General features: G+C 38.7%; 1 protein-coding gene across 2 annotated transcripts in view; it reads right to left on the reverse strand.

The window, feature by feature from the left end:
- Positions 1–26468, reverse strand: part of POL{LAMBDA} (DNA polymerase lambda (POLL)) — a 149247-nt gene that overhangs the window by 60500 nt on the left and 62279 nt on the right. The window contains exons 6-10 of one of the 2 annotated variants that reach the window (XM_090006061.1): positions 23425–23487; positions 16635–16814; positions 16488–16541; positions 15685–15773; positions 14657–14747 (exon numbers count right to left, since the gene is read on the reverse strand). In XM_090006061.1, the coding sequence (XP_089862187.1) occupies positions 14657–14747; positions 15685–15773; positions 16488–16541; positions 16635–16814; positions 23425–23487 (477 nt within the window). The other variant, XM_090006062.1, reaches the window with a different exon arrangement.

Consider the following 26468-nt stretch of genomic DNA (forward strand, 5'->3'; position numbering starts at 1 on the left):
TGGGGGCTCCCAACGACTCTTTGGGAGCCCCCCTTTTGCCCTCCCTTTTTGAATCCCCTTGTGTGTATAAATAGGGGTGAAACCCCTTGTATTTTTTTTACAAAGCCTTAGTGCTTTCTTTCAATAAAGTGATTTTATATTTTTAGTTTGTGCTTTTCTTAAAGTTTGTGTATGTATTGTTTCATAGTGAACTTGGCTATTATTCCTTTTTTTGTATTTGTCCATTGTTGGACATTGTGAATGCTTTTAGCATTCTTTATCTTTTTGCATACTTCATTACAGAAACTTTCACCACTTTGCCTAGGAGTGGTGTTGTCAGACTCAGCTGCAGTTATCGGTGTATCAAGAAAAGTAGTATCAAAGCGTGATGATGCCCTTGGCGTCCCGGCATTAGCTGATGATTCTTAATGTTCCAACTTAGGGTGATGATTCCCAACGTTAGTCGAGGGACATGTGTGAGATCCAATTAATAAAATACAATTATGTGATTAAGATACAAACTGGAGACTGCCTTGGACCTCGGGATTTGGCCTATTTTTAGTATCTGTGATTTTTATGCAAGATGAAACTTAAATGTGTTGCATTAAGTATGAACATACATTCAAAAGCAATGATTGATAATTAAATTAAAAAGTCACTCATGAAAGTTGCATTGATTCATGTATCAACATTAGTTTATGTAACGTGTGATTTTTGGTTCCCTAAAATTAAGTTAGTGTATATTGCAAGCTTGTTTTAATTAAAAATTGTACTTTAAGGTTTCCTTAAACTTATGTTTGATTTGATGTATGCTTATTTCCTTACTGTTGGATTTTGAGAGGGTCTCGTACGAGAACTTTGGTTATTACCCCATTTTTAAAACCCTTTTCAGGTACTGAGGCTCAGTCTTAGCTGAGCAAAGTGATAACGAGACCAGCTTGCTCGAGGGTGCGACGGTTTATGAATTGATGTCCCGAATTTTGATGGCTATAGGAGTTTACTATTTTTTGAACTTATTGAACTTTGAATTGGGTTTACTAAGTTGATTACATTCAATTTAAATTTGTGGATTGAATAAATTTATGTTTTGAAATGGATGTTGATTTGATGAATATAAAATCTGCAATGTGTCTCATATCCATGGGTTATCTTTCCACAATGATTTAAAAACATTTATTCATTTAAAAAAAATTGCATTTTTTTAGGGTTAGTTTGAGGTTGTTACACTTTGTCTTTTACATGTTCCCTAAATATCAATATTCTAGAGCTTTTATTTGAAGTCCCCAAGTTATTTGTAGCCTGTGGGGAACCGCACCAAGGTCTTACACAGCCTCAAATCTATTTTGGACAGTTTGAATCATTAATGGCCTTCACCCCCTATGAAACTTCTCCTATTTACACAACCTCAAATCTATTTTGGACAAAGCCAAATTGTCATTGATGAAAAACCTAAATAAGCCACAATTAGATCATATTTCTAGTTATCCTCGATGCAAATTTCAGCAACAAATTTCCCTATGCATAGGCACATTCAGTGTAGAACAAAAGGTTAGAGTGGATAGCGGATCTTGATCAGAAATATGTTATAGGTTAGAGTGGATAGTAGATTCAGATCAGAAATGCCTATACATAATTTGTGTAAGAGCAGCAAGGAGCACCTGTCATTTCCTAATTTATGCTGCTTGTGTTAAGGATGGAGTATTTGTTTTATTATGTTTGTAATATAAGGGGTATAGTTGTCATTTAAGTTAAAAGGAGGTACTTGTCTAATATTTGTTTGTATAAGGGCATTTGTGTAATTCAGATTATACAAATGACATGAATATAGAGGGCATCCCAAGAGAGGGGGCACGACCCATTGTTCCCTTCACCCATTCTTCCTCTTCTCTATTTCCTTTGCTTTCCTCTTGCAGCTGCAGGGCACAAGTTTGACATGGTATTAGAGCGGGACAAGGATAAGTCCTCATTAAATCAACCCTAATCAAGGTAGGTTGTTCTCTTCCTACAATTTCTCCTATCTTCTAATCTTATTCCTCTTTCTTCTTCCTTTCTTCTATTCTCATCTAGTTATCTTCTATTTCCCCATTTTGTTTCCAAAAAAAAAAAGGAAGAAACATTTTCTCACTCCATCCTTCCTCCGGTCTTTTTTTAATTCGACCCAAAAAAGAAGATTTCAGAAAAAAGAAAAAGGGAAAAGGAAAGTTAAAAAAAAACAATATCTTTAAAGAGGCTAGGGTTTACAACCCAAAATCCCTCTCGTCCTCTTTTCTCTTTTAGATTGACTGCAAAAAAAAAGGAAAGAAAGAAGAGAGAGGCTGACATCACCTATGGCTCCCCTTCTCCAATGCTTGAGCATTTCATCAATCGGACCTCATATATTCGTTCTTTATAATTTATTTAGTAAGAAATATGTTTTACACGAAGACTTTATGACATATAGGCATGTTTTTCAAAACGTGAAAAATCGATGGCTCACAATGCATTTAAAACTTTACAATACAAAGTATTGTGGGCCATTGATTTTAGTGCTTTCAAAAACTCATCTAAACCTCTGAAATTAATAATCCAAAACATGTCACTCACTAAATGAATGATAAAAATCCAATAAGTCTGATCGATGAAAAACTCGATCGTTAGGGAAGGAACGCCGTTGATTATCATCGATTGTAGATTTTGGTCCTTTGGTTGGAAGGTCGCCTTATATATATATATATATATATATATATATATATATATATATATATATATATATATATATATATATATATATGAGAACTCAAATCAGGCCCATCTCCTTCACTCGACGAGATTATGAGGCTTCCCTCCCTTCACCCCCCCCCCCCGCCCTCTCTCTCTCTCTCTCTCTCTCTCTCTCTCTCTCTCTCTCTCTCTCTCTCTCAGCCTGTCAGGCATCATTTCTATTAGTGACAGACAGAAAAGACTGGAGATCGTGACTCCTCTCTCGATGTCATTGCGCCTCTTCACCTGGCCAGCCCTAACCAAACTATTTCTCCTCTCCTACTGCCCAGCCCTCTCCCCACGCCATTGTCCCTCTCTTCCTCCCAAGCTCACCCCACGCCATTGCCCCTCTTTTCCTCTCTAGCTCACCCCATACCATTGCCCCAATTTTCCTTCCCCACCATAGCCCTTTAACTGTTGATGCAACGCCCCAAAAACTTAAACCCAGAAACATAGGGATTTTTTTTTATACATACAGCAGAATCATTTTATAACTCATGGTTAAGTGAATGGAGCGATACAGGTAAAAAGATCTTCAACAATCCACACATCCTTAATTCCACTTTGGTTCATAAAACTTTACAAAAGTACATTTACAAAGAACGAATCAATGATGGCATATCAGTTATAAGTCGATCAGGGAACCAGTAGATCAAACAGATATTGAAACCTCTCATGTAACCGCTTGTGGTGACTACTCATGACCTGAGAATGTTAAAAAGGATAGGAATTAAACTATCACATCTAAGTAGGAATTATGTACTGATAGTGCAAGTATATCATGAATCGAGTGTGTGGTATGAGTGTCATGGTTGAAGCTTTAGTGTATATCAAGACAGGTAAGCACTATGTAACAAAGATCTAAATTCATGTACATGAGCAGGTGAGCAGTTATATAACAATAACGATTATGCCAAATTAATACGCAGTTGAGGTATGCCATAGTCAATGTAATAACATGTACACTTCAGATAACAATTTAATAAACTCGTATCCACAAAGTTAAGAATTTTACTAATTTACAAGTTGATAATATAAAGCATCTGAAATAAAACTTACACATATATCTCTAATGTCTTCACTGGTTGTGACACCTAACTCTTTTAAATGATGTTTAATTATCTTATCCCGTGAGTACACACGGACACAGGTGACCATCTCAGAAGAGAACGTTTAGGGGTATATTATTCCATGTATTTTATTAACCCGAACATTCTAACGGAGACCGAATCCCTAAGGAAGCGACCAATAACCGAGAGAATCTCCCAAGGGCTCAACTCAAAATAGAATGCATCCCTAACTTCTGCAGAAGACATGGAACTACCACCTAGGACACATAGGTAGTCCTGGTCCCTAACTCCGAGGACGGGGACCCACGAGCTGCTTCACGCTCGACACCAAACACAAGTCCTCGAAGTCATGTACCACCTACCCTCTCCAAGGTAGGTCTGAACTGAGTAATTGGGTTTCATTAATTTAGTTATTTTCCCAAAGTTTAGAACATTTCTCCAACTTCTAATCACTGTCATAGCATTAAACCCCATTCTTAGTAATACACACACACCACTGTGTTTTTTTTCCATAATGATTTTTCCATACTCACTCGTAGTGCTCGATTACACTCAACTCTTCACACACACTCAAACATTGAGTCCCAACTTTCCTTTGTCACATGTTATGTTTATTGTTCACCATATACTAAACATGAATACCCATCATAGGTATCTATCTGTTACATATAACCCAGTTGCTCTGTTAATAAAAGTATCACATACTCTCACATATTGTTTTAACCAAATTGTCCCAACTAGATATCTTTCCAAAAAAAAATAACAAATCAGCTATCCTGAAATTTGTGTTAAACCATTTTTAGCAGACAACCGTCCAATATAGTTTGCAGTTAGTCAGAAAAATGCATCAATATGGTTTAAAAGAAACATGACAATTCATGCACAGAGAGGCAATATACCATTGACAATACTAGTTGAAATCAAACATGAACATAAACAACTACTCCTAAATATAGCCTTGCATGTAGTGTGAAATGATATACAGTTTTAACGGGTTCTTTATAACGTGAGATATGTTGTATGGATCACCCAGTATAATATACGTAAGATTGTTCATGCAAGATATAGTCCCTCAATGAAAGTATGTTTACTATTGTTCCCTTTCATAATACATTTTTTTGTTACAAAAGAAAAACCAAAATCTACAACAACCCACGAAATTCTAAGCTTATAAAAACAAAATGGAATCTGATAGCATATACAGATTTTAGTTAATTTGGAATCCGACGCAGGCATCAAGAACCCAGGTTTATTCAAGAAGTTAAAGAAATTAAAGGAATCTATGTTATGTTGTCCTTATGGAATGGAAATCAGATGCCGACAGATTCAAGACACCCTGCTTCACAGATTATTTAGAAGCCAATGCGATAGGTCAAAAGGAATCAATCTAACTAAGAAGAATCAATCTGACCAACAGCATATATGATCAAGAAACCAATACGCTCAAGAGAATGAATCTAATCATGAAAAAAACCCATAATCAATGTGTTCTAGAGAATGAATCAAATCAGGAGAAACCTATCTGATCAAAAGCATATAAGATCAAGAAAACCAACGTGTTCGAAAGAATGAATCAGATCAGGAAAAACCTATCTGGGTTTCATCTACTGCCCCCACACCGAATCCACCCATACCCATGCCATCAGAACAGAACCTTACCTCAATCGTGATCGGTGCCTGCTCTGAGAAGAAAGTCGGCGATGGCGACAGCAGGTGGTCGGGGTACCTCTAACGATGATGACTCCACTGACGTGCACAGAATCTTCAGAGAGGAAGAAAGAGATAAAAGGTGGGAGGTAAGAGTAGTTGTTTGAGACCTCCCTCACTTTCCTCCTGTATAGCGGCGACCCCCTGTCTCCGATGAACCGGGAGAGTCGGTTACCTCCTGTAACCCCTCCCCTGCCCCGATCTTGCTATCTGAATTTCTTGGGCAAAAATCGTGCCCTAAACACAATTCTGAGACTCGAGTTTTAATAACAAAGAAAAACGGGTCTGGGTTTGAACCCGATAACCCACAATGTCGGATCCATTTTACCGTGGATCCGGATCTATAACAGATTATTAACCCACTCAACCCATCGGATCCTCCATGATGTGGGTCCGAATCGACATCACTTGGACAAATCCATAAGTGAATCCATTTGAGTCCATGGTGGATTCGACCCAACATATATATTTTTACCCTATTGCCTACTCCATTTGGATCCAGTAAAGGGATCCAAGACCCAAATCTCCCTATTTTTTGGAGTTATTACATCCTCTCCCCCTAAAAAAAAATTTGTCCCCGAAATTTACCTGAAAGAAAACAAAGTTTACTCGAACAGATTGGGATACTTCTCCCTCATACTAGCTTCAGGCTCCCACGTGCTTTCCTCTATACCATGATGTTACCACCTCACCTTGATAAAAGCAATAACTTTAGATCGTAAGGCTCGCTCGCTTCTTTCCAATATTTCCACCGACTTTTCGTCCATCGTCAGGTCTTCCCTTATATTCACATCCTCATACTGAATAACATGAGACGGATCATGTAGATATTTCCGCAACATCGAAACGTGAAACACATTATGTATTTGCGCATACTGGGGAGGTAAAGCGACTCGATATGCTGTTTCTCCAATCCGTTCCAGAATCTCGAAGGGTCCCACATATCTTGGACTTAATTTTCCCTTCTTACCAAATCGAAACACACTTTTTGTGGGCGATATTTTCACAAAAACCCGATCTCCCACACCAAAAGTAAGTTCTCGGCGCCTCAGATCAGCATAACTCTTTTGACGACTCTGAGCGGATGTTAATCTATCTCGAATCATTTTGACCTGCTGAGTATAATGTTGTATTACGATTGGTGGTTCTAAAGAACGTTCACCCACTACATCCCAATAAATCGGTGATCTGCATGTTTTCCATAAAGAGCTTTAAAAGGAGTCATACCAGTACTTGCATGGTAACTGTTATTGTAAGCATACTCAGCCAAAACCACATGTTTATCCCATTCGCCCTTCCAATCCAGCATACATGCTCGCAACATGTCTTCGAGCGTTTGAATAGTCCTTTCTGATTGACCATCGGTTTGGGGATGAAAGGTCGTACTCAGCTTCAGCTTGGTACCCAATGTTTGTTGTAACTGACTCCAAAACCGGAAGTGAACCTTGGGTCTCTATCCGATATGATTGATACTGGTACCCCATGTAAACGAACAACCTCTCGAATATATAGATCTGCTAGACTCTCCAGAGATTGGGCGATCCTTATGGGTAGGAAATGAGCTGATTTTGTAAGTCGATCTACTATTACCCAAATAGCATCGTGTTGTCTTCGTGTTTTGGGCAAACCCACCACAAAATCCATAATGATCTCTTCCCACTTCCACTGAGGAATCTCCAGTTGCTGTATCATTCCTCCAGGTTTCTGATGTTCCATCTTGACCTGCTGACAAGTCAGACACTTTGAGACATAACTTGCAACCTCACGTTTCATACCATTCCACCAATACCCTCTTTGTAAATCTTTAAACATTTTTGTACTCCCTGGGTGTATGTTGTACTTGGTTTTATGTACTTCTTCTAACAGTTCTCCTTTTAACTTGGGATTGCTAGGAACCCAAAGTCGCTTTTGCATCCAGATACTTCCATCCTCTTTCAGGGTAAAATGTGAGTTTCCTTGTTGAACCAATATTCTAAACTTCTCGTATTGTGGATCCTCCTTCTGACCATCAATAATTCTAGTAAGGATCTCAGGAAGAACCAATAGATTTGATAATCTGATGTTTCCTTTGTCGTCCCCACACGGTTTCCAGTCAATAAATGCTTTCATTAAATTCCATCATTTACTCACTAAACTGGACAGTGTACCCTCGGTTTTGCGACTCAGAGAGTCAGCTACAACATTTGCTCTTCCAGGATGATAGGAAATTGAAAAATCATAATCTTTTATAAATTCCAACAATCGTCGTTGCTGCATGTTTAACTCTTTCTGAGAAAAGAGATACTTAAGACTTTTGCTAACTCAAGATCATGAGTTGGATAATTACGCTTGTGGTTCTTAAGTTGGCGAGAAGCGTAAGCTATTACCTTCCCATTCTGCATCAGAACGCATCCCAATCTTGTTCCTGACGCATCAGAGTAGACTACAAAATCACCATGGCCTGTTGATAAAACTAAAACTAGAGCAGTTGTAAGTTTCTTCTTTGGTATCTGGAAACTCTCCTCACATTCATCCGTCCATTCAAATTTAATTCCTTTCCTTAGTAACTTGGTCATGGGCATGGCAATCCGTGAAAAATCCTGAATGAATCTTCTATAGTAACCAGCCAGACCAAGAAAACTTCTAATGTCACTGACATTCTTTGGTTGACTCCAACTCAATACAGCCTCAACCTTCATCGGGTCCACCGATACACCATCATGGGATATAATATGACCTAAAAACATAACCTTCTCAAGCCAAAATTCGCATTTGAAAAATTTCGCAAACAATTGATGTTTTCTGAGAGTCTCCAATATTATTCTAAGATGATTTTTGTGTTGCTCTGCAGTCTCCGAATATATGAGAATGTCATCAATAAAGACGATCACAAAAGTATTCAGATAAGCGCAGAATAACCTATTCAACATCTCCATAAATGTCGCAAGAGCATTCGTAAGTCCGAAAGGAATTACTACAAATTCGTAGTGACTATACCTAGTTCGGAAAGTTGTCTTTGGAATATCCTCACTGCTAATCCGCAGTTGATGATATCCGAATCTGAGATCGATCTTAGAAAATACCTTAGCTTTCTGCAATTGATCGAACAAATCTTCGATACGTGGTAGTGGATATTTGTTCTTAATTGTAGCCTGGTTCAACAAACGATAGTCTATACAAAGTCTCATGGAACCATCTTTCTTTTTCAGGAAAAGGACTGGCGCCCCCCAGGGTGATACACTTGGTCTAATAAAACCTTGTTCCATTAATTCTTGGAGTTGCTTCTTCAGTTCCTCTAACTCTGCCGGAGCCATGCGATATGGTGCTTTCGAAATGGGTGCAGTCCCAGGCACCAACTCAATTTGAAAATCTACCTCACGCCGTGGAGGTAATCCTGGCAATTCATTCGGAAATACATCTGAAAATTCTCGCACCACTTCAAGTTCTTCTAAAGGAATGGATTTCGATTCACAGGAAAGTATATTCACCAAAAATGCCCTGCATCCTTGCCTTAAATACTTTTGAACCTTTAATACCGATATAGCTTTGGAGGTTGCCACCCGTCGGGAGAGTCGGAACTCAACTTTTGGATGCCCTGGTCTGTTCAAAATTACCTTCCATTGGCGACATAAAATCTCAGCATAATGCTCAAATAACCAGTCAATTCCCAGTATAACATCAAACTCCGTCATATCGAGAATGATTAAGTCAGCATTAAAGGTTTGTCCTTCTAACACAATAACTACCTCAGGAATGAAATTTATACATATGGAGTTATATCTTATAGGATTGTACATATCCAAAGCATATTTTAGAGTTTCAGTATGTGCACCTAAACGTTTTGCAAACTCAATAGAGATGAATGAATGTGTGGCACCACAATCAAACAATACTAGTGCAGCATGACCACCGACCATTACAGTACCTTGCACCAATTTCGTGTTATCGAGTTCTTCCACAGTAGTAGCGTAAACCCGTCCTGGTACCCGCTTTTGCACATTCGATGGAAGAATAGGTTATGGTGGTGGAGGTTGTTGCGGTGCAGCCCCAACTTGTCCTTTCTTCATGTCAGCAATCTTCTTACGGCACTGCCGAATATAGTGACCTATTTTGCCACACTATAAACACGCGTCGGTGTCCCGAGGACAGGGTTGCCCATTATGAGGCCAGTTGCACTTGAAACATGCCTTGTTTTGTCCCTGATGTTGTGGAGGACGGTCTCCACCCGAGATATGCTGCTTCTTCTGCGGTGACTGATATTTCTTGCCACCAGGTTGCTGTTGTGTGGAAGCTCCCTTTTTTCTGACATGCCACCCAGATCCTTTCGAGATCACTCCCACTCTTCGTTCAAGGTCGTGGCTGCTTCGATGGCCGAGGCAAAAGTGGATGGCATGCTAGTCATTACTTTTACTCGCAACCCATCTTTAAGACCATGGACGTACTTAGTTGCTCGTGCTTTGTCATTTTCAAACAGGTTCGGGTAATATCGCTCCAAACTGCGAAAACGAGTAGTATACTCTACAAGACTCATATTGCCCTGAGTCAGTTCCAGGAACTCCTGCTGCTTCCTATCGCGAGCATGTTGTGGAAAGTAGGTTTCCAAAAAGACTTTCTGAAATCCTTTCCAAGGTATGAGGTCCATTTCTGCGAACTGAACTGTGCGAGCCGTATCCCACCATTTTTGTGCATCCCTGATCAATCGGTATGTACCAAAGTCAGTCTGTCTGTCGTCTGGAACAGGCAGAACTCTAAAGGCGCTCTCAATCTCGGCAATCCAATTGTCGGCACATTCTGGATCGGCTTCCCCAGAGAAGGATGGCAGATTTAGCTTCAAGAACTTCTCATATGTCACGACAACTGGGTCATGACGTGCACTCGTAGTAGCGACCATCTCTGTCTGGACCCGCACTTGCGCATCCAAGGTCTGCGCTAAGTTGTTAAGGGTATTCATCATAAAATCCCTTTGTTCTTGCCATTTGTCGGGCGAGTTAGAACAGTTTTGGTTTCGTCGATACATCTTTTAGAAATCTAGCAAAAGTAACAATATATGTCAATCTTTATAAGATTTGTACTCACTGGGCTACACTACTTAGCATCATGCCCACAATACTCGCTCAAAAAAAATTATATATATATATATATATATATATATATATATATATATATATATATATATATATATACTCACAAAACGCTTGCAGGGAGTGGCTCGACCACGATGCTTGATGTATTGTTCCCAGCTCTGATACCATAACTGTAATGCCCCAAAAACTTAACCCGGAAACATAGGGATTTTTTTTTATACATACAGCAGAATCATTTTATAACTCATGGTTAAGTGAATGGAGCGATACAAGTAAAAAGATCTTCAACAATCCATACATCCTTTATTCCACTTTGGTTCATGAAACTTTAAAAAAGTACATTTACAAAGAACGAATCCATGATGGCATATCAGTTATAAGTCGGCCAGGGAACCAGTAAATCAAACAGATATCGAAACATCTCCTGTAACCGCTTGTGGTGACTACTCATGACCTGAGAATGTTAAAAAGGATAGGAATTAAACTATCACGTCTAAGTAGGAATTATGTACTGATAGTGCAAGTATATCATGAATCGAGTGTGTGGTATGAGTGTCATGGTTGAAGCTTTAGTGTATATCAAGACAGGTAAGCACTATGTAACAAAGATCTAAATTCATGTACATGAGCAGGTGAGCAGTTATATAACAATAACGATTATGCCAAATTAATACGCAGTTGAGGTATGCCATAGTCAATGTAATAACATGTACACTTTCATATAACAATTTAATAAACTCGTATCCACAAAGTTAAGAATTTTACTAATTTACAAGTTGATAATATAAAGCATCTGAAATAAAACTTACACATATATCTCTAGTGTCTTCACTGGTTGTGACACCTAACTCTTCTAAATGATGTTTAATTATCTTATCCCGTGAGTACACACGGGCACAGGTGACCATCTCAAAAGAGAACGTTCAGGGGTATATTATTCCATGTATTTTATTAACCCGAATATTCTAATGGAGACCGAATCCCTAAGGAAGCGACCAATAACCGAGAGAATCTCCCAAGGGCTCAACTCAAAATAGAATGCATCCCTAACTTCTGCAGAAGACATGGAACTACCACCTAGGACACATAGGTAGTCCTGGTCCCTAACTCCGAGGACGGGGACCCACGAGCTGCTTCACGCTCGACACCAAACACAAGTCCTCGAAGTCATGTACCACCTACCCTATCCAAGGTAGGTCTGAACTGAGTAATTGGGTTTCATTAATTTAGTTATTTTCCCAAAGTTTAGAACATTTCTAAAACTTCTAATCATTGTCATAGCATTAAACCCCATTCTTAGTAATACACACACACCACTGTGTTTTTTTTCCATAATGATTTTTCCATACTCACTCGTAGTGCTCGATTACACTCAACTCTTCACACACACTCAAACATTGAGTCCCAACTTTCCTTTGTCACATGTTATGTTTATTGTTCACCATATACTAAACATGAATACCCATCATAGGTATCTATCTGTTACATATAACCCAGTTGCTCTGTTAATAAAAGTATCACATACTCTCACATATTGTTTTAACCTAATTGTCCCAACTAGATATCTTTTCAAAAAAAAATAACAAATCAGCTATCCTGAAATTTGTGTTAAACCATTTTTAGCAGACAACCGTCCAATATAGTTTGCAGTTAGTCAGAAAAATGCATCGATATGGTTTAAAAGAAACATGACAATTCATGCACAGAGAGGCAATATACCATTGACAATACTAGTTGAAATCAAACATGAACATAAACAACTACTCCTAAATATAGCCTTGCATGTAGTGTGAAATGATATACAGTTTTAACAGGTTCTTTATAACGTGAGATATGTTGTATGGATCACCCAGTATAATATACGTAAGACTGTTCAAGAAAGATATAGTCCCTCAATGAAATTATGTTTACTATTGTTCCCTTTCATAATACATTTTTTTGTTACAAAAGAAAAATCAAAATCTACAACAACCCACGAAATTATGTGCTTATAAAAACAAAATGGAATCTGATAGCATATACAGATTTTAGTTAATCTGGAATCCGACGCAGGCATCAAGAACCCAGGTTTATTCAAGAAGTTAAAGAAATTAAAGGAATCTATGTTATGTTGTCCTTATGGAATGGAAATCAGATGCCGACAGATTCAAGACACTCTGCTTCACAGATTATTTAGAAGTCAATGCGATAGGTTAAAAGGAATCAATCTAACTAAGAAGAATCAATCTGACAAATAGCATATATGATCAAGAAACCAATACGCTCAAGAGAATGAATCTAATCATGAAAAAAACCCATCTGATCAAAAGCATATACGATCAAGAAAATCAATGTGTTCTATAGAATGAATCAAATCAGAAGAAACCTATCTGATCAAAAGCATATAAGATCAAGAAAACCAATGTGTTCGAAAGAATGAATCAGATCAGAAAAAACCTATCTGGGTTTCATCTACTGCCCCCACACCGAATCCACCCATACCCATGCCATCAGAACAGAACCTTACCTCAATCGTGATCGGTGCCTGTTGTGAGAAGAACGTCGGCGATGGCGACAGCAGGTGATCGGGTTACCTCTAACGATGGTGACTCCACCGGCGTGCGCAGAATCTTCAAAGAGGAAGAAAGAGATGAAAGGTGGGAGGTAAGAGACTAGAAAAGAGAAACGAGAGTTGTTTGAGACCTCCCTCACCTTCCTCCTGTATAGCGGCGACCCCCTGTCTCCGATGAACCGGGAGAGTCGGTTACCTCCTGTAACCCCTCCCCTCCCCCGATCTTGCTATCTGAATTTCTTGGGCAAGAATCGTGCCCTAAACACGATTCTGAGACTCGAGTTTTAATAACAAAGAAAAACGGGTCTGGGTCCAAACCTGATAACCCACAGTGTCGGATCCATTTTACCGTGGATGCGGATCTATAACAGATTATTAATCCACTCAACCCATCGGATCCTCTATGATGTGGGTCCGAATCGACATCGCTTGGACAAATCCATAAGTGAATCCATTTGGGTCCATGGTGGATTCGACCCAACATATATATTTTTTACCCTATTGCCTACTCCATTTGGATCCAGTAAAGGGATCCAAGACCCAAATCTCCCTATTTTTCGTAGTTATTACAGTTGACCCTCTCCTTCCCCACCCCAGCACTCATGAAGCATCAGATGAATTCCTCCTTGGTGATTTTAAAAAATGAAAAGGAAGTGGAAGATGAGTATGATCTTAATCATCACACAAGCGTACAATTGAATTATTAATGATACTTACAACGAGGGTAAAGAAGTCTCCATCTGAAATTACAGAAGGTAAGTTTTACCAGAGTGAAATTCCTAGATAACTATGAACTATATATATAAAGAGACACGCATAATGCATGATTATGTAGTACTTAATCTAAACTAATAAAGCATGAACATCTTAACTGAAAATTCTTCAACAAAAATTCTAAGCTGTTATGATTAAACTTTGAAAATCCAAGTTAAAAATTGAAATGTGATGTAAACAATGATAAATTTTAAAAGAAAAATCCACAAGCGTATATAAAATAAACAATCAAGATCATGAAAATGAAACAGGTAAAGGCATACGTTAACCATATCCTGCATAGGTTTGACTGTATCCATAAAGTGTCATGGAGTGTTCATGTCACGTTGATATGACAGGCATGCTAGGTGAAGTATTGTGTGATATATAGCTTAGCATTATATGGCTTTTGAAAAATAACTTCAACTTTCAGTACATCTATCTGACAAAATTAAGATGATGGGGATTAGATGATCTATTTGGGTTTAAACTTAAGGTCATGTGAAGTTGCAAAAAGTTGCATTTACTGTTTAACAGCATAGAAGGATAAAGCACACTCCTAACGTCATACACAATAATCCATGAAAATAGTCAGCAGTCATCAAATCAAAACCTTAGATGTTGGTATCATAGAACATAATGAGGCTAAAATCGGCTCTTTGAACAGTCTCTAACTCCAAAAAAGGGTAGTCAGATTTCATGTCCTTAAAGATAGCAACCGTGATTTGGAAATTCAGTAGCTCTGTAGATGTGCGACAGTAACAAAAATGGTGAGAAACAGAACCAAAAATTACCTCCATGCTGTGAGTGCTGAACACCAAATCCTCTCTCAAAAATTTGATATCCTTCAAATGCTTAACAAGTTTAGGCAGGAAACCTTTATGGCTAGAAACACAAAATAAGTACCAATTACTTCTGGACTATCCTTAAGTCCAACATAAAGTTTTGGTGTGCTCAAAAAATAATAGAAGCAATAAGATATAAAGGTAAAATTGCACAAGGATTGGCACAAAGTCCTCGCATAATTCTTTGTTCAGCTGACACCGACAATTTTATGCTCCTCCAGTCCCCCTCCTACCCCCCAAAGGTACCTTAGAGAAATAAACTTAAGCAGGAATGCGTCCAAGTTTTCACTTTGCAGATAATTGTAGAGAAACTTCCATTTATTTTACATCATAGTTCTTTTACATAATTACCAGGTGTCATTTATTCATTTTTACCAGAACTCTACATGAGCATGCATGTGTAAATGTCTGTTTCTTTGCATTGTGTGTGAGTGAACACACATGCAGGTGTTTGTTTCACCCTTTGGTGTAACTGTCATGGGAAATGTAATACCTGCAAATATCTCAAGAAAATGAAAATGGTTAGGAATGACAGACATACATGGAAAGAAAATTTGCAAAATAAAGCGACCACTAGGAAGTGCTCCCTCTAAATTTTCGTGGATAGAACAAGAAAATATCAACTTCAAGAAGGAAAAGAAAAAGGGAATACTCACAAAAGATATAGCAACTAATTCATAGATCGTACAAGAGTAAATATTTACTTATATGTCACAAATAACCAAGAATAAACATCTTCCACAGAGCACATTTACCACAGTCTACAGTGAGGTCCATAAGTAAGTGGGACCACAGAAGCAATATGTTTCAGAAAAGTGTTTTAAGTAGGAACTCATGCAACAAGTGTAATATTTCAGTGTATTTTTAAGAAGCGCAAGGATGTGAACATAACTAACAAAATAAAATATACAATTTATTCATTAGGGGAATTGAAAAGGATAAACAAGAAAATAAATAGACTTTTGTGTTGATTCTACCTTTTCCCATCTGGGTGTGTAATCACAATATCTAAATCACCGCAAGTTGCTTTTCCACGTCTGTATGAACCCCCACAAACAATGATGACCTTTGCAAGTAGAAAATTAAGTGTTCTTACTGAAGAAGTTCACATAAATACAATAAAAGAAGAATGAAAGCACATAACAAAAGGAAAAGATTGAAGAATTAATGGCATCCAATATTATTTAGTCTAAACTAAATGTTAACAAGAACACTACTAAATTTGTTGTGTGCAGAATTTTTCGCTCGACATAGGAAAAGAAGTACGGAGTGCAAACATTATTTTGCAAGCTTAAAATCAGCATTCACAAGTCATAGATGAGAAGAACATTTACTTTTTTAAGTATGGAAACAACAAAAAAATCAAATATTTACATATTCGCTAAACATGTCAGCTAGCAAGAGCTGGCAAGAAATTCATGAGACACAAACTCAATTATAATGAGCAGAAAAAAATAAGAAGACAAAAATATAATGTTCTAATGCTTAAAAATATAAAATAGCAGAAATGAAATGATATTCTTTGAAAAAATGTGCAATCTTTTCCAAACAACCAAATGAGTAAATAAAACAGATAAGCACGATGCACATTTTTTATTTGCAGCAGGTAAAACCGTTCATTGTATTATTTGATGATGGGGCATATACATCTCTAATGGTTTATGGATCACAGTAATAGAAAACACAAAGTAATCTCAAAGACAATAGATAATATGTGAACATGACTAGTTAAAAAAATCATCAGAAACATAATATGCATGCTTAGTGTATTCATCCTCACCCCAGGCAAAATATCTTGTCCAGCTTTTTGTAGGATTTCCTCCATTACTTTGACCTAAGTCAGCAGGCAGATAATAGCAGATAATAAGGACTCAAAACCTGGTACATGTTCCCGATAACAAAGCCCAAGGAAAATGAAACTTTGTACCTCAGCGCGTGGAATCTTTTTCTTGATATCATCAAAGTATTTCACACCTAGCCGTTGGGAACTAGTTAATGAATTATCTTTCAGAAGATCATCTAGGGTTCGATGTCCTTTCTCATAAAGCTTTAATGCAGTGGCCGGCCCTATGCCCCAAACCTCTCCAAATAGGCTAATTGTTTTTACCTGCATAATTTAAGAATTGGGCTAAGTAAATCATGCTTTAAAACAAACAAACACACAAAGTGAAAAATAAAAGGATTCAAAGGGGCCAAGGAGAGGTAACCAAGCTGACAAGGAGCCTAAATAAGCAACATGATGGCAGTTTCAGGCTGAATATGCACTCATCCACTACGCCCATCCTCCTCCCCATCCCCAACACACACATGCATATGGAAGCAATCGACATTTACTTATTTTAATGAATGTCAACAAGTTCCAAAATTCATTTTGCCCTAAAATGTACAAAATGACATGGTGGCTCTTGATATTGGATGACATTGTGAAAAGCAATCAGACATTAATGCATGGGTATTTATCAGTTGTACTTTGGAACCTAAGGTGTAGGTAGCATTGTAAGCAAATAATTAGGCACCACCATGGTACTAGGGGACAATGACTTGGGCTTGTGTGTGTAGATAGATGAAGCAACATAAAAAAAAAAAAAACTGGTGCTATCTACACAGCTCCCGGGCATTTTGGACGTCAACTGGCACACAAGCCCTTAGATTGTAAGACTCGTGAATTTTAAAAAAAAAAATTTGGATCTAGGTTGGATCCGACCGGATCCGGGTCCACACAACACCCCCCACCCCCACCATTCTATTTAAACCCCCTAGGGGGGGGGGGTCTTTTTAACGCAACCCCCACACCCCGAGCCTGCCCCGACTCTCCCTACTCACCCACCCCCCTTTGCTGACTCTTGTCTTCCCCTTCCTCACGCCGACCCACCCTCATCGGAGAACCCCAAACCCCGACCCTCCCTGTACCTCGTCGGATCATCGCCGGAGGTGCTGCTCTCTCCCCCCCCCCCCCCCCTCGTTTTCTCCCTCTCGCCAGAGCCCCTCCTCAAGCCAGCACAACCCAAACTCTCTCTCTCTCTCTCTCTCTCTCTCTCTCTCTCTCTCTCTCTCTCTCTCTCTCTCTCTCTCTCTCAGTAGTTGGTCGGAGCTTCCCAACCGTCGGAGCCCTTCCCCCTTGATCATTTGTCGGACGACAGCCGACCACCACCCCCTGTCGCCAGCAACAACCATCACCACCGTGATCACCCTACCGTTGGGCCACCCAACCTCGTGGGAACACCACCGTCATCTCTGAACTTTCCCCTTTGCCCCCTCATTTCAGTCACCAGACTGCCGCCCACACGGTCGGTCGTAGCCGACCCCACTGACCAGCTGAAGGCACCCGACCACCATCGAGGCCCCCTTTTCAGATGGTTGTCGAGATTCGCTGGCTGCCAACCCTGTCCAGCTAGAAACTCTCTGTCAACCAGTGTGCCTAACGATCACCGCCCCTGCTAACCAGCTGCTACTCCCTCTCCCTATCGACTTCCCCTGCTGACACTTTCTTTTTTTTTTGGTCTTCTTGAACCCGAGTCGGGCTCGGGTTTCGCCACTTTGCCTCGCTACCAGTAGCGAGCAGGGGTCTTCGGCCATCGACAGTCGCTGCCTCCAGTAGTGGCATGGTCGTCGGCCTTCTTTTTTTTGTGATAGCTGCAACATTCTGAGCTGAGCTTGGTTTGAAGTGAGCCCAGCCTGATTCTCTCAGCAGGAGGATCAAGCTTAGGCTCAGTCCTGTCTTGTTTGAAGGCCAGACCCAGTTCAGCTATAACCGAGCTCAGCCCGAGTTGGTCCCATAATACAAGCTGACACATGTGTGCCAAGTCTAACTCAGTTCCTCTAAGCCCAGCTCGATCCAATTTGTTCAAATTGGATTCAAGTTCAACGCTTGCGACGTAATCGTCGTCGCCTTTCATCAAAATCTAAAAACTTAACACAGTGTAATCAATTGCAGTGTACCACTTCGATATAATGGATGAAACACGTTTACCGAGGTACAAGCCTTTAAAAACCTACGCTCGGAATCGTTAGCAAGTTTGACCATCTCCGAGGTAGGAGAAAGTTACATATGAAGACAAATGACAGAATACTTTTAACGTATACGCGTGTATATATATGTGTGTGTGTGTGTGTTTAACTCAAGGATATAGTTTTGTGTATTCTTGTCTATTTAAAATTTATGCCATTTACTTTATCGATATTTTGTTATATACATAGGCTATTGCTTACATAATTTATTTAGCCGATGTATGGTTTCATACATCATGCACTGCTTACGTAATTTATTTGGTCAATGCATGGTTTCGTAAATCATGCACTGCTTACGCAATTTATTTGGCCGATGTACGATTTCGTACATCATGCATTGCTTAAATAATTTATTTAGTCATTGTATAAATTCGTACATCGTGCATCGCTTACGCAGTTTATTTAGCTTGATGTGTGGTTTTGCACATTTACTTTATCGTCGCACTGTAATGTGCACAAGCTTATGCTTTGATATATATATATATATATATATATATATATATATATATATATATATATATATATATAACTTTGTAAAGTACACAGTTTTGCGTATTCTTGCTCACTTTGTATTACGCTTACATTTAAAGACGCAAATTTGCGCATACTCGCCAAGTCTTTGTTTTTAAAAAAGAATTTCACATGCGAGATTTCAAATCTCGTATCATTCGTTGTTTGGAAAAGAAAAACAAGTACTTCGGCATTTGTGTATTTGCAACCAAGTATTTCCCTCAAATCTGCGTAACGGGAAGGCTTCGACAACGTAGCCCTAAGTGGTATGTATGTTCAGTCATTTGTTTTGGTATCCGAACTGACTTGGATATTCCCGGCCTAAAGCACGGGACTTTGAGATTTCTAAATAATGTTGAGGTTTCTTTCTAAGAAATTGATATTCCTCTCATTGTAATGGTACTAGCAGACATGCACGGCATGTTAGTATTATGATGATTGGATGAGAGGTTTATAGTAACTTCATAGCGTGCAAATGCATAATGGTGAAAAAGAAATCACATAAATGGTGATGATCGCCTTCACAGGCAAGATGCTCGAGTTGGTTTGAAAGACCAGAGTATGTAGAATGGGTGTTCAGTTAAAATAGAACCTGACATACTCACTTGTGTGCACCGAGTCTAACTTGGTTCCTCCAAGCCGGACTCGATCTGGTCAGTTCAAACTGGATTCAAGTTCGACTGCTGCGACATAATCGTCGCCGCCTTTCATCAAAATCTAAGAACTTAACATAGTGCGATCAATAGCAGCGTACCACTTCGGCACAATGGACGAGACACGTTTATCGAGGTACAAGCCTTTAAAAACCTACGCTCGGAATCATTAGCAAGTTTGACCATCTCTGAGGTACGAAAAAGTTGCATACGAGGATAAATGACACAATACTTCTAACTTATACGTGTATATGATTTTAACTCAAAGACGCAGTTTTGCATATTCTTGTCCATTTAAAATTTATGCCATTTACTTTGCCGCCACGCTATTATATGCACAGGTTATTTCTTATGCAATTTATTTAACCGATGTACGGTTTCGTATATCGTGCACTGCTTACATAATTTATTTGGCCAATGTACGGTTTCGTACATTGTGAACTGCTTACGCAATTTATTTGGCCGATGTACATTTTCGTACATCGTGCATTGCTTACGCAATTTATTTAGTTGATGTATGATTTCGTACATCGTGCATCGCTTACGCAATTTGTTTAGCTCGATGTGTGGTTTCACACATCGAGCCTTGCTTTATGTCATTTACTTTGCCGCCGCACTGTAATGTGCATAGGCTTATGCTTTGATATATATGTATTATATATACATATATATAACTTTGTAAAGTGCGCAGTTTTGGATATTCATGCCCACTTTGTATTACACTTGCATTTAAAGAAGCAGATTTGCACATACTCGCCAAGTCTTTGTTTTTTAAAAGGGATTTCACATGTGAGATTTCAAAGCTCGTATTATTCGTTGTTTGGAAAAGCAAAACAAGTATTTCGGCATTTGTGTATTCGCAACCAAGTCTTTCTCTCAAACATGCGTAACGAAAAGGCTTCGACTGCGTAGCCCTAAGTGGTATATATGTTTGGTCCTTTGTTTTGGTATCCAAAATTACTCGAATATTCCTGGCCTAAAGCATCGGACTTTGAGATTTTTCAATAATGTTGGGGTTTCTTTTTGAGAAATCGATATCCCTCTCATCGTAACGGTACTATCAGACATGCAGGGCATGTTAGTACTACGATGATTGGATGAGAGGTTTATAGTAACCTCATAGCGTGTAAATGAATGATAATGAAAAAGAAATCACATAAATGGTGATAATCGCTTTCACAGGCAAGATGCTCGAGTTGGTTTGAAAGACCAGAGCATGTAGAATAGGTTGTCAGTTAAAATAGAACCTGACATACCTATTCGTCTCTTTGATTTCGTTAAGGGAGAGGATGGGATGGTACAAAAACTCCGATGGACAGGTTCTTAATAACTACGTTCTTCGAGTAGCAATTGACTCGGTGTCCCCGGTCATCGGAGTTAAGGGACGGGGTTACCAAAAATTATCCTAAGTGGTAGATCCCATGGACTTCTGCAGAAGTTGGATGCATCTCTTGTCACAAATGCCTCTGGGAAATTCTCTCTCGATCACTGGTCGTCCCCTTAGGTGCGGACTCAGATAATTGTCTAGGGTATCAAAATACAAAGAATAACAAACCCACGGTTGTTTTTACGTTTCTCCTATGCATACCCTCATGACAGTTAATATCGAAACAAGATTATCATGCTCATTTTGCTTATTCTGAACTGCACATCACGAAAGGAGCAAAGTATATGTTAGTTTTGTTCTGAATTTTGATATCTATGCACCTACCAGATTTTTATAAGCCTGAACCGTTTTATGGGGTACAGGTGATGATTAGGTCGGAATGGCAGGCGATGACGCGATGATATCAAGATCCCACTCTTTCTCCGACGTTTCGTTATTGAGCACGTTTTGTAATTTTGCATAAGAGTTTTCTTTGGAAATTCCTCTTTTGTATAAATTTTAAATTATTAAAAAACTTGTTTTGGATCCATGTGGTTTCAATGCTTATACGGAGATACAAGTCTATTGTGTAAAGGAAAGTTCGCTTGTAATGTGCCCAAGGTCCGTTGACTTGTTATTTCAAACATCATTTTTCGCTGAATTGCCATTTTAAAACTCTGAAAGATGATTGATTACAAAGCCTTCAAATTTTTCCTAAAAAGTTACAAGTTCGGGATTTTGGGGCATTACATAGATACCATTTGCAAACCAATAAAAGAGAGGAAAGAGAAAAAAATGAGAGGAAGCAAAATGTTAATTATTTATTTTCCATCTAGCCGGTGTGTATTGTGGTTATTTTGGATACCCAGTGGAAGGTATATGGATACCCAACTATGGTTATATTTTTTGTTTGCTTATTTTGTTGTACGTGGTTGATAGTACTATAGCTCATGGAGTTAATTCAATTAACTAGTTTCCATAACTCTAATATCAATCCATAGGACAGCAATATTGTGTTTTATTTAAGACACCCGTAAAACATTTTTGGATATGATGTTATTTTTCTCTTTCACTCTTGTCTTAGTTGCACATTTTTGGTTGGGAAGATTGCTTGATGATTGGCATTTGACTACTTGTTTTTGTGTTTTCTAGCATCTCTTATATCAAAGTATGCAAGAACCAATTGTGTGTTGCTCAAGCACAGAAATATGGTTCCAAGTAGAATTATGATTATTAAGTTTAGCCATCTTTTGTCAGATTTGGACTATTTATTTATCATTTACATCTTTTACTATTCCATGATTGTAGGCCACTGATTTTTCAATTCAAACCTTAAAAACCATGCTTACATATCAAAATTGGATGACCCAAAAGCTGATTCTCACTAAATTGACCATGTAGAACACATTTTTGTTATCAGGTTAAAAAAAAATGGTGGAAATGGATGTGCACTGATAAATATATGCACACCGACCGGTCCCCCCCCGCTCTCTCTTATTCTCTCTCTCTCTCTCTCTCATATATATATATACATCTAGTGAACATTATTCTCCACTTGTGTGTTTATTTTCTTAATTTAATGGTCTTTAGGTGCTTTTCCATCATATAGTGTTGATATTTGGTTTCATGTTAATGAAATATGAGGCACATTAAATTTGGATGTGCATATTCCCCATTTAAGTGAATTCAGAGTATAATAGAATACTTTTCACATTTTACAATGTGCAAGGTCTTCCTATCAATTCTTCATATTCTCTAAGATTCTTGAATATTAAGAGTTTGTTTAGCTTTAATTGAGACATTACGTATCACATCCTGTATATCTCACTTCACAGGGAGATGTTCTTTTTTTTGCATAACAGAGCTGGGGGAATTAGGACCCCTCCCTTTTACCAACAGCCTTTAGCCAACCCAAACAGGCCAGAGGCCTGTTCAAACTACCAGGCAGTTATTCAACTACCCATATACCAGTGGGGTTTTAACTTGCAATGTCCCATCACATGGAGACCTGCACAAACTGTCCAACCAGATGGTGAGAGCCTCCGTTGGTTCACAGGGAGATGCCCTTATTTAAGCAAACAACAGAAGAGATTAAAGATTATTTATCCAAGAAGCAAGAATGAGATGTAAACATAAAAGAAATTTTTTTAAGCCAAGTTTATCACGCAGCATATAATGACCTTTTCATCTTTCTCAAAATATTCCAACTTTGACAGCTTCTCTGTGGTCACAATCTCATGAATCTGCACAGGAAATGATCCTAGATTAAGACAAAAAGTAGTGAAACAACCTAGAAGCAACAACAACACGTGTAATTTTATTCCTGCAAGCAACAGCTATATGCACATCATACAATCGCACTTATATTTCTTACCCAAATAAAGTCGTGTGTCATACATTGAATGGTTCCACCAGAAATCAACTCAAACACTCGTTTATTAAATCAAAAGAGTTTTTTCCTTGCACCTTCTGGTTACATCAGCTACAGCTACGGTTTTAGGGCTTTTCTTGTCCAAAAAGTATCAAGGATCAAAACTATGTTCCTTCCCTTTAAGGAGAAAAATGCAGGGAGCCCTTTCCACCATGCCTATCAATACCTCAGTCTTTTATGCATAACAACCAAGAAGAGCATAGGTATATCTTAACTCTTTTCCATGGGAAGGACACCTTTTATGTGGCCCACATGTGATGGTGCAACGCTTGCAAAAGGGTAGGAGAGCTTGTTAAATGTATTTGTTTTTCATATATATATGTGTGTGTGTGTGTGTATTTTCTATAGTGTGTATTTTAAAATTTCTTTTGTATTTTTATTTTCTTTTATTATTATTTATTTATTTATTGTAAATGGCATGCCCATTATGGGCATTTTTTTCCCAGCTTTTATAGCTGTTGGGACTAGCCCAACTAGCTTTTGGGCTAGTCCAACAGCTAGTTGGACTAGCACAACGGCTATTAAGGCCTCCCTTTTTCCTCTTCTTGTTGTATAAATATATGGGAACCTCACCCATATATTTTATGCTTTTTATGAGCATTCTTTGGTGAATAAAATAATATTTTTTATATGCTGTTCATCCCATTAGTGGCTTGTGTACTTGTGCGCTTAAGTTCTTGTTCTTAGCCTTTGTGGCTTATTGTGTATTGCCCTTAGTAGCCTTGCATTTGCACACATTTGAAATTGTATTTGTGCACATTATTTCATTACATGGTATCAGAGCCAACAGGCTCTTGATCCTAGTGGTGGACCACCGTAGTGCTCGTGCCTTTTCTTGTAGAACGTGCCAACGTTTTAAGTGACCATCCTTCTTCATCAACTCTCTCTTGCTCATTATGGAGAAGGTGTTCGCGTTTGTCAAGCCCATAAAGTTGAATGGCTCCAACTACCGCACTTGGGCTTCTACTATGGAGAACCATATCTTGTCCAAAGGCCTCATCAAATACATTGAGGGTGATTGTCCAGAGCCTCAACTCTCATTCACAAAAATTGTGGATGGGAACATAAAGTTCCTCGATGAAGATGAAAAGGTCGCTGCCACCCTTGAGTTTGAGAAAAGACACACAAAATGGTGAATGGACAATGCAAAAATCTTATCATGGATTGTGAGTAGTGTGGACACCTCCATCCTTGATAGTGTGGCCCAATTCAAAATTGCCAAGGAAGCATGGGAGTTCTTAATGGACATGTATACTATGAAAGACATCGCTCATTAGTGGAATATTCACAAAATGAATGATGTCATTGAAGCACGGTGACAAAACCATCTAGGACTATTACAACGAGATGGCCCTCCTATGGAGAGAACTTGTTGTCTTGGAGCCTAAGTGGGAGACTCCCAGAGATCATAGCCTTAGACAAGAACTTAAAAGAGAACAAATTTTCATGTTTCTTAATGGTCTAAGGCCCGATTTAGAGGGGATCAAGATGATGCTACTTCATAAACCTAAAATTTCTTCTCTCCATGAGACTCTTACCAAGTTGAGTATGGAGGAAGGTGTTAATGTATATGATAGATAATGTATATATACATTATGTGTATTGGTATATATATATACATATGTATTTTTTTATACTTGTGATATGCATGTAATAGGTCATGCCCATTAGGGGAATTTTAGTATTTTTCTATTATATAATAAGGTCTACCCATTAAGGGCAGTTTTAAAAAATGTACTTTTTTGCTTCTTTATTTTATTTTATTGTTTAAGGCCTTCTAGCCGTTGGGTTAGTCCCAACGGCTAGTTGGTCTAGCCTTGTAAGCTCAATTTTGGCTCTATAAAATGGGATCTCTCCCATTGTATGTGTAATAACCGCAATTTTTACCGTTAAAAATTTTAGTATTTTAGGAGTAAAATGGGTGAATCTGGGCACGGATCCAAGTTTTGGATCCAGAACCCATATTATACAAGATAAACCTATTTAAATATTAAAATACGTAATAAGAAAAGAAATAAAATAAATATATAAGTGGGGTTTTTGGATCCAATTAAGAATCCATAATTTTTTTATAAGACCTGGATCCAACATGTGATTGGATCCCTAGTGCGGGTCGCGGGTCAGACTCGGACCCGGCCCACACCCTGTAAAAAGGATACAAAGGGGGGGCGATAAGGGGGCTGCCTGATAAAAATGAAGGGGGAAACCCCCCGATAAGTCGCTGGTTAGGGTTCTTTTGAACCCTAACATTTGGAAATGGGAGGGGGGAAGCCGAAGCCGCCGGGCTTCCTTCCTGTAAAACCCGAGATTTCTTATTTGAAAATATTTCAAATTTTTCAACTTTGGGCCTAGATCCACATTACGGATCCAGGACCCATAAAGGGGGGGGTATTTAGGATTGATTTATTTGAAATCTTGATTTAAAGGGTAATAATAGATAAATGAAAATTTTTCTAATTTAAAATTTAAAGTTAATTCGAGGATCCACAGTGGATCCATTTGGATCCACTTGTGGACCCATTTGTTTTGGGGCCGGGTTGCGGGTCCCGGGTTCGGACCCGAGCCCCACCCCAACTAACAACCCTTTTCAAACAGAAAGGGCAACCCGATAAGGGTTGCCCGATAAACCCTAACAGGAAAGGAAAGGGGGAAGGGGGTGTTACGCAAGGCGTAACCGACCTCCCCCTCCCATCTCGGCGAGGGAGGGGGCCTGGGGTCGATAAAAGGGGGGTGAAGAGAGGGTTATGCCCTCTTCACTCGGGCTCTCTCTTCCCCATCTTTCCCCATCTCTCT

The sequence above is a fragment of the Nuphar pumila genome, chromosome 5, assembly GCF_984573655.1.
Source record: "Nuphar pumila chromosome 5, dmNupPumi1.hap1.1, whole genome shotgun sequence".
NCBI classification, from domain to species: Eukaryota; Viridiplantae; Streptophyta; class Magnoliopsida; order Nymphaeales; family Nymphaeaceae; genus Nuphar; species Nuphar pumila.